Source organism: Trematomus bernacchii, unplaced genomic scaffold (genome assembly GCF_902827165.1).
Source record: "Trematomus bernacchii unplaced genomic scaffold, fTreBer1.1, whole genome shotgun sequence".
Classification (NCBI taxonomy): Eukaryota; Metazoa; Chordata; class Actinopteri; order Perciformes; family Nototheniidae; genus Trematomus; species Trematomus bernacchii.
In genome coordinates this window covers 4,593,870-4,603,579 of record NW_022988050.1, presented here as the reverse complement: position 1 = coordinate 4,603,579, position 9,710 = coordinate 4,593,870, and the positions used below count along the sequence as shown (strand labels likewise).

At 38.5% G+C, this 9,710-nt stretch overlaps 2 protein-coding genes across 2 annotated transcripts; one reads left to right on the top strand and one right to left on the bottom strand.

Annotated features, from left to right (window-relative positions):
• Nucleotides 1–636: 636 nt before the first annotated feature.
• Nucleotides 637–2,389, bottom strand: pigp (phosphatidylinositol glycan anchor biosynthesis, class P). Its single transcript, XM_034119717.1, has 5 exons — nt 2,164–2,389; nt 1,991–2,075; nt 1,576–1,648; nt 1,349–1,467; nt 637–1,066 (listed from the first exon to the last, which is right to left on the bottom strand). The coding sequence occupies exons 2-5, from the start codon at nt 2,070–2,072 to the stop codon at nt 951–953; spliced, it is 390 nt and encodes a 129-aa protein (XP_033975608.1). The 5' UTR covers nt 2,073–2,075; nt 2,164–2,389; the 3' UTR covers nt 637–950.
• A 222-nt stretch (nt 2,390–2,611) lies between these two features.
• On the top strand, nt 2,612–5,974 carry rexo4 (REX4 homolog, 3'-5' exonuclease). The gene is made up of 8 exons (XM_034120165.1): nt 2,612–3,112; nt 3,225–3,553; nt 3,635–3,781; nt 4,414–4,607; nt 4,709–4,797; nt 4,892–4,966; nt 5,057–5,131; nt 5,284–5,974. Exons 1-8 carry the CDS (start codon nt 2,891–2,893, stop codon nt 5,452–5,454), a joined length of 1,302 nt encoding a protein of 433 aa, XP_033976056.1. The 5' UTR covers nt 2,612–2,890; the 3' UTR covers nt 5,455–5,974.
• The last annotated feature ends 3,736 nt before the right edge of the window (nt 5,975–9,710 follow it).

Below are 9,710 nucleotides of genomic sequence, written 5' to 3'. Positions count from 1 at the left end.
TTATGGGATGCTACAATGCACGATCAGTTTGGTATTTCGAGCAAAACACTTCAGAGACATGTTTTGTATATATCTGTGACCTATACTATATTGATAAAAACAGTATAATAGGGGGAAGAGAAGTGCTGATTTCCCCCTGTCTTTTTAACAGATATCCCCTTTGTGTATAGAGTTTATGAATTCACTCTATATTAGCAGAAGCAGGAAGCCTGTACTGTAAAGAGAAAACTGCTTATCAGTTAAACATATATAGCATCTCAATAAATACAAATATGGTGCGGAACTTAAAGTGAAAAAGAGGAAATGTAGGTAAGACACTCAAAATAAAACATTAACATGTAAACTTTGGGACTGAAGTAGATCTGAGTCGGAGGTCTAGTTGTGATCAGATGAATGCATCTTGTGCTTTAACATTGTAAGTCAGAATCATGGCATTTTGAAAACAATAACCCACTAAACTGCTTCAGCACTCGGGATTTTTTTGTAGCTTCACTCCTAATATTTTAGCAGTGGACACTGAGGTTACTATCTTCCCCTTGATAATCGCAATGGGACAACATATTATGGAAGATGGAAGATATCTTCTTTATGATATTTGTTACAAATATTATCCACATTTTCTTTGCATAAAGCAAATATGTATACAAATTGATTTATTGAATATAATCATATATTACATTTTTCATCCAAAGTACAAGTTGCTCCAACAATAAGTTATTGGTGACATTGTTTTACATCACACTCAACATATTACTGCTTTTAACACACATACCCCATCATTTTGTCCAATGTAGATCCGGAACATACCATATTGTCCCCATGTTGCATTGTTCTTTGGTAAATAAACAAAGCAGAATTCTTTATAAACAAAGATGAAAACAATGACACCATATTAAATACCCAGCAGCCTTCCTTCTTCTAGGCCTCCAACTAAAATGTGTTTCTGTTTGTCATAGCTTGGGTGACAAATAAAACATTCTGTTGACTTCACTAATGTCAATATCTCTCAGTCTGGGTATTCCCCCTTTGTTGCAGTCTGTTGTCTTCTGGCCTTTAGCGTACAAATCTGTAACAAAAAGGGAAGCATTGAAATTACCTTCAGTAAGAAGAAGTAGTAGAAGAAGAAGAAGATGAACCTTTATTAAATATAACATACAGTATGATATCCTTTTAAATATGCTTTCCTATTTTCAATTATATATTTTTTGATAATTGGTGATGTTGCTTTTGGTATGTGTTGCAGAAGTCACTATACTGTAGTACTAATACTGTATAGTGAGGTGTGTTAATGTTGCCCTACAGGTGAATTGCGACCTAAAGTCGCTGTTAGCACATGGCTTGTCCTCACCTGTCATGTTGTCCAGGGAGTCCAGTGGAGCCGTGTTGTTCATGTTCACACCGAAAAGCAACACCAGAATAATCACTAACGTCACCAGCAGATAGATGGGTGCAGCAAGGGCCCAATATCTGCACAAGGAAGGAAAATGTCTCAGTTAATGGACCATATTTTTTTTTATATTTATTAACTATTTTGTTAATTGATAACTACTATCCGATCATGATCTTTATATTTACTTTTGAGGCCAGTAAGTGAGCCCTATTGAATGAAGCCACTCCTCTGGTATGAATGCCCACAGGCAATACAGAACTGTGGAGAGAATAAAGGAACGTTAATGTGTTATTGATATGGATGACACATTTTTTATGCTTGCATACCTACTAAGACTATTTTACATTGGAGATATGCGCTTTGCAGGTATTTTGCACACACAACTATGGCAACAAATCCTCATAATAATAACATAACAACATCCCCTTATCAAAATGCAGATCTTATTGCAATTGTTTTAATCGCACTGGACTGCCTATGCTTTTGCTATGTATTAAAACCGTAACAAACATGCTATTAAATACCCTAAATATCTATATTTAATCTAGACGTGTTAAGCATTTCAATACTGGATGAGTTGGATGAAAATATGTGACTTACAGAAGCCAAACTGAGAGCCTAGGTAAAGGACAAACCCATAGATGGCTCTCTCAGGCAGAGGAGAAGGAGAGTTTACCACCATGATCTGAAACCACAACAAAAGAAGCAAGAATATGAAGTGTCAATTCAAAGAATAAATAAAGCTTAAAATCCATGTTTGACCATTTACATACCTTTGAATTCTAGATGAATGCCTTTCAAAGAGCTACCAGATATCTTCCTGACAACACACCTAAACTGAGCTTTAGTAATTTACCACGACGACATTGACATAAACAACATGGCAAATGTATCTGAAATGTAAGTTAAAACATTTAACTATCGACTTTTATCGAAAGGTAGGCTGCTTCTTTTCAAAACTGTCAAACATCTCGCCTACGTTTTGTCCGAAGTTATATTCGGTCCGATATGCAACGTTTGCCACACAACGAGTTTCCGCCTTTCGAACAAGAAGCAAAACAAACAGCAAGTTATATATATTTTAGCGTATTAACATATCACATACACTAAAGTGAATATAAGTTGAAAAATGCAGGACAATGGTTGATTTATTAAAGCCTAACAAATAACTACACATACGCATTTCACGAGCTCGTGTTTCTTCCGGACACATTTGGCTGATGCACGTGTCGGAAATATACATTTCAGCATGGCTTTGGATCTGCTGTAGTTCACTGAGCACATTTCATTGCAGATAAGGAAAACATACTAAGATTTTAGCTGTTTTGGTTTCGCTAAAAGGCACATTTACTCCGGGGTAACATTTGTTGGTGAGACCGAGTTGACGGTTGATTTTATAACGTTAAACGGTAACTAAGCGACGCAGCTCTGACGGTCCAACGTGGCTGGGGACGGTTAACAGACTTTACTTAGAAAAATATTTTACCGAAAGTGGCCACAATGTCAGCGGTGAAGGAAAAGACAAAAGACTCGTCTGTTAAAAAAGGACCTGCAACTACAGAGAACAAATACACAGTTAAAAAGAAGAGAAAACAGTGGATGAAGGAGAAGTTTAAAAGCATAAAGCCTCAACCCCAGAAACAGGAGAAAGCTAAAGTCCAGCAGGTGGCTCCTCCAAAGGATGGCATACAGTTCTCTGCTAACTGGAAGGCCTTACAAGAGGTTTGTCATTTAAATGATCTGTCTCTGACTTGTTACCATGTTTCATATCTGTTTAATAGATTTAATCACATTCAGTTTACTGAAGTTTAAAACTTTGCTAAACTTTCCACAGATGTTGAAGGCCAGTCAGCCGGAGAAGAAGCAGCCTGTGACACCAAAACCTCCCAATGGTGCTCTGCTAAAGAAAGAGAAAACTACAAAAAATATTTCCAAGAACAATCCTGGGCAGAAAGACACCGGGAAAAAAGAGAAGCAAAAAGCTGTTGTTGTTGCCCCTAAGGACTCTAAGGTGAACTCAAAGGGTCCAGCTGTCTCTGAGGTAAAACAGTCTGCTGCTCCAAAAAGGAAAAAGGACAGTGGGAAGATGAACGGCGAGCAGCCAGCTAAGAAAAAGAAGATGGAGAAGATGGTGGAAGAGACAAAACCTACAAAACCTACAGAGTAAGAAGCACTGACGTCTGCGTATATTCAGGTCAAGAGGAATTGTGTCCACTAACTTCATCTTGTTTTTTGCTATTGCAGAGCGGACCTCTGGTTTGATGATGTAGACCCGGATGACATCGAGGCGACGGTGGGAGCTGAGGCAGCAGACATAATGAGGAAGAAGCAGGGCATTCACAAGAGCAATGACATAGAGAGCTCCCTGGTCAAGGAGAAAGCCTTTGAGGGGTGAGTGAGGACAAAGCTGGTGGTCTTTTGTAGCACAAATGCTTCATGTAACACTTGTACGAGTGTAACCAGAATGCAACATTGGCACTGGTCCATCTGCTGTGTTTGCGGTCCCTGTGCATCTTATCAATGGCACTTATTTAGAAGAATAGTTTGGGGTAGTTTTTGAGGCATTCACTTATTTGCTTTATTGCCTTTAGATAAATGAACAATTTATACCACTCTTCTATCCGTACAGTAAAAATAAGGTGAGTTTAAAGACTAATTAAATAGTTATGCAACTTTTTCATAACTATTTAGATTTCTGATTGTGTTTCCCATTTGACAATGCAGCTCCATATAAACTTGGAGCTGGTTTTAATGAATTTAAAACACATTACAAGTGTCAAACACTACTACAACATGCTATGGAGAAATGTGGCACTAAAGATAAATGGCTCAATGCAGACAAACGGAGAGGAATACAAATTGTCTCAAAGTCAAATTCCTTGTATGTGTACATACTTGGCAAATAAAGCTTCTGGTTAACAACATATGCAACAAAAACACAGACGCAGATCTTCCTCAGGCAGGTTGATGTCGTAGTGAACACTGTCCACTCATCACCTTGTTTACCATTCGCCCACCGTTAGCCTCACCAGAGCCGTGGCCATTGACTGCGAGATGGTGGGAGTCGGTCCTGACGGAGAGGACAGCATCTTGGCTCGTGCGTCCCTCGTGAACCAGTTTGGAAAATGCATCTATGACAAATACGTGAAACCCACAGAGAAGGTGACAGACTACAGGACAGCTTTCAGTGGCATCAGACCAGAAGACATCATAGACGGTAAGTAGTGAGAAACTAATACAAGTTATAGTTCATTGCTTTTAAAACGTCTGCATGCTGTGTAACTCCATGACTTGACATCCATGTTTGCCTCACTGCAGGAGAGGATTTACCGACTGTGCAGAGGGAGGTTGCTGAAATCCTGCAAGGCAGAATAGTAGTCGGACATGCCATACACAATGACTTAAAGGTAGCCTGGATGGAGAATCTGAGCAGGAACTTGAATCATTTTCAAAATAAATGTAGGCTCTTGTTTAGCTAAATATTTGTATCTGCTGTTTCAGATTTTACTCCTGGATCATCCCAAAAAGAAAATCCGGGACACTCAAAAGTACAAACCCTTTAGGAAGATTGTAAAGGTAAGTTTACTTTTTGAAGTTGTGCACCCCACTTTACCAAATCTAAGAATCAGTGTTTAATGTTATGTGATTATTTATTTTTATTTTTAGAGTGGTCGACCATCGCTGAAACTGCTTTGCAGAGAAATACTCAACGTTAAAGTCCAACAGGGCGAACATTCATCCGTAAGTCATCAAACACACTGCCCACTTCACAAAAACTGTGCCAATTGTTTTCCTATTTCTCTCACATTGACTGTTTATTGCACAGTAACAAAGAATACCAGTGAAAAATATAAAAATAAAGCATCTTGTACCCACTATCCACTGTTCACCAGGTCCAAGACGCACAGGCCACCATGAGGCTCTACACGTTGGAGAAAAAAAAGTGGGAAGCGGACATTAAAGCTAGTCATAATAACAAAGACTCAGACAAGAAGAGGGTGAGAAAGCCAAAGTCCTCCAAGAACAAGAACATGAACGTGAACAAGATTCTCGTGGGATTCTGAATCCAAAACCAATCTGCTAGGACACCTGTGGATGAGCAGCACAGACTGAACTGATCAGAGGTTTGGAAACATGTTCATAAAAATGAGTTTTCAACGAGTGGCCCTCAGACAGGACATCTCAGGATGTGAAAGACTTGATTGTTTTTGCACAAGACTTTCACAAAGCCAGGAGTGTTCTGCCTGAGCACCTCAGGAAGGAACTTGCACAGGAAGTGAAAGATCTGAGAGATAATTTCGTCTTTTTCTTTTTTTAAACATAAGCCGTTGCATCTTACATATTCAAAGACCATCATTTACTTAGATATTTCCATCAGTCGGCGGAAAGTGGAAACATGAGAACTTCAGAAAATGTTTCCACTAGCACACGATCTTATTTTTGCATAATGTTTCCAGTGTTATATAAACCGTGTGTTTAGATCCTTGTTCGCTCATAACTTTTGTTTGTAGTATTGTGGTTCCTGGTTGCCTTAATTGTTCAAAAAAAAGTATGAATTAAACATGAGAGAAATGTTTCTATCTAGATATATTGCAATTACTGAAAAAACATAAAATACTAACCAAAGTTGTGTCTGACAGAATTTGTAACATCTAATCTTCTATTTTCACTAAATTGATCTCTTAAAATCAGAGGGCTGACATATGACAGATGTAAACAACTTTTTTTTTAACTGATGCTCTCTTATAACCTCTTATACGTCTTATAATGAATACACACAAGATGTTTGGAAGCATGGTGACAATTGTGTCTAGTAGCACAGCTGCACAAGATATAGTTTCAGCATCAACATCCCAACTTGCAATGGTCTCATCGCAGGAAAATGCATCGTCAAGTAAGGAATATGAAATCAAACCATCATGCTACCATTACTCGTATACAGGAGAAGTCTCTTATATAACATCATTTACTCCAAGTGTTTGAGTACACAGCTTGTTTGTAGTGATTGACATGGAGGCTCTGCATGCACAGCAACATCAGCCACATTCATTATTGATCATTTGATCTGAAATGAGGGAGGAACAAGAGGAAAAACCTGTAGAAGAAGGTTGGTGTTGACCAAAAACAAGGACGGTATCTTTATCAGGTAAAGATTATTGCATTTTAAACGCAATGACAGTTTTTCAATAATCCTGCTTCCCTATCTTGTTCTTCGTTGACATGGTTTTTATCATAAACAGCAGCTTGTTTACAACCACAAAGTTGGCGTGTTATTCCTGGCTTTGATGGCCAAAGTCTCCCATGTCAAACCACCAAACTGTTCTTTATTGAATTGAATTAACAGTGTTGACACATCACCTCCATATGGGTTGTGACCCAAAATGCATCAGCAGAAATAAATTCCTCCTTTCTACCTATTTTAGCTTTTAACTCCAGATAAATATACTATGATTTCAGCTTTACTATACCTACAATGCTAGTTTCATGGCACTGATCCCGTTTTGATTGGGGCCTTTCATAGCTGCCCAGTCTTCTGCAAGTGTGTGTTACTTTGCGTGATAGTGGGATTCAGGCTCCTCGTGTGCCTGCAGTTCATCGGTATGATTAACTGTCCATGTTTGATGGAGAACTTGTCTTTCTTATATTAGAAATGCAATCTTGGTCAGAAGAGTCCCGACTAAACCAGTATGGATCAAACTCTTGGAGCCACAGTTGGATGCAATCTTCTTTCCTTTATCTTCCTCTTAAACGAACCCTTCAGATTTAGCTATATATATATATATATTTTTTGCACAAATGTGTGTTATATGGTTGTTTTTGGTCTCCGTAACACACAGCCTTCTCCAAGTTGTTTGAGAGTACTTCTTGTTTTATCCTTATTTCTTCTATCTATTAATTAATGCTATCAAATTCAGCATTACAGGAGTGATACAATAATGGATTCTGTTTACCCGTGTGCCAACAGTTTGTCAGTGTGATTTGCTGCCCAGCGCCTGATGCTCAAGGTGCCCTACATGGCTGATGTCCTTGGTGTCCAGGCTCTAAATTAGACTCTGTGATGCCTGCTGTGATGCCTCTGATAAATATCTGAGCAAATGTCAATATACATTTGGATGAGGGTTTGACTCATCTGCTGATACAAACCTTTCTTTTTATATTTTATATTTTATATTTCGGGCTCACGATGGGTGTTTTGGCACAGCTGGGTTATGATTGTTGCAGGTGTAACATAAAAGCAGAGAAGACTCCTCCCTGGATTTCCCCTTTGTGCAGCCGATGACTGTTAAACGATGTAATGTCTCCCCCTAGTGGTCACACATTTAAAGACAGGAGGAGAGCCAATAGATACAGATATGATTTGATCAATGAAAGATCTTGCCAAAAATGGTTGATTTCATCTCTTATTTATTCATCTGAATGTTTCAATGCATTGGAAACGGCTCAGACTAACCCCACTGGAAATAGGAATTTTACCAAATCTAGATACATTCCGAGAAAACAGCTATTACAATTATGGAACATATACTTAAAGAAATGATTTAGTATTCCTCTTGCTACCTATATGTCTCCACATGGTGATGTCTCACAGCCGAGCTGAACAAAACACATTTATTAAAATATATATCGATGCTAAATTTCATTTTAACTTCAATAAACTCAAAATATAAAATCCATCTCATCTGGCAACCCCCTTCCTTTAGTGCCTTTTTAGAATAATTTCTGGTCTGTATTTTGTGACATTATGAAAAAGTCTAAACAAAAGTCCTGTGCAGTTGTTTGCAATAAATTCAGTGTAATCAATGTTCACTATTATACTTGCAGTGGTATGTGCTGTACATATAAAGCCATGGTCTCAATATAAGGTCTTGGTTACATTTTCATAATAATACCGTATTTATGTCTTTTAATTCTTGAATTAATTTGGTAATTAGTACTGCTCAATCGTGCATGACATAATGAAGCTGTAGCACATCTCTGGAGGACTGAAGGGTCTCATTGAATTGTCCTCCTAATAACTGCAGTGCTGGAAATAACATGATAATAGGATCGCATTTTAAATAATCTCGTGATGGGTTTGGAGGCATTGCTGCTGTTACTCAAATAGCACTTGATTCATAATTAAATAAGAGAAAACTCACTGCCTTCCATTTGTACCCCACATTGTCTCAAAAGGGATTAAACTCAATATTAACATTTGTTGTGCTGTTGGTGTTGGTTGTAAACACGCAGCACAAAAAAAGCAGCCCTGCTAAGTTTAATTTGTGCGTCTTGTTGAGTTCTCGTACCAAAACATCTATTAAAATCGCTGTGCAACCATCTTCCATTGAGTGTAAAGCAGACCTGAAGACCATGTGACGTGGACACAGTTTTACAATTAGTGATGGACAGCATCAATGGAGATTATTGGACCAGCGGTTTGTCTTTGTCAATTAGTCTTTGCACCCTAAGGCCAGTAATCGTTTGTGTTGACCCTCCAGTACAGTGCCCCTTAGTACAAAGAGTAATAGTAGGTATACTGCAATTTAGGGTTAGGGTTTTCAATTGTTTTATATATACACTGTCTACCCATACATTAACATTTACTGGAAGTAACAGTGAACCGATGAATCTGAGGACACCACAGATCTGCTTTTTTCCCCTCTCCGTCAGCGCTTCAGATTCTTCTCTTGACCGCACAATGTCTCCTCAGGTCTGCTCTCACTACTTCCTTATGCATGAGCAGCACCATGCCGCCGCCACCGCCAAGAGCCTGTTGATGTGTCTGTGTTGGCTAATGCTCACTCTCAGGAAGAACCAAAGCTGAGCATTCAGTATTTATGCAGGAATGAGGAAACACTGTCAGCTACTTTCTGTGGATGACTTCCTTCTGCATCTGATCTGGTGAAGGGTGAGTTCACTTTAGTTTGAATATGCAAGTATTGTTTATTCTTAGCTGGTGTGTGCTGATCAGATTCTGTGGATGGTAATGTGGCTCTTTGGGTTGTTCGTTCCACCATTTTGCTCTTGGCTGATTGATTGCTAGGTAATTGATGTTCCCCAGAGGATGAACCCTAATTACTTTGGTGATCTCCTGACGTTTTCTCAATGGCCATCAATAGGTTGACTATTAGATTCAAGAGTGCAATGTGTAAGTAATATTGACATTTCTAATACCAGATACCCACTCCCATCAGCCTCATCGGTACTCTTTGATCAGTGGTAATTTGCAAATGTATTGGTATTGTCACCATGAGCATTTTAGCAAGCTTATATTAGTATTAAGCACTCTAAACGTTATGCTAAATATTATAAATACTGTATGAAAAACTCCTACAGACTT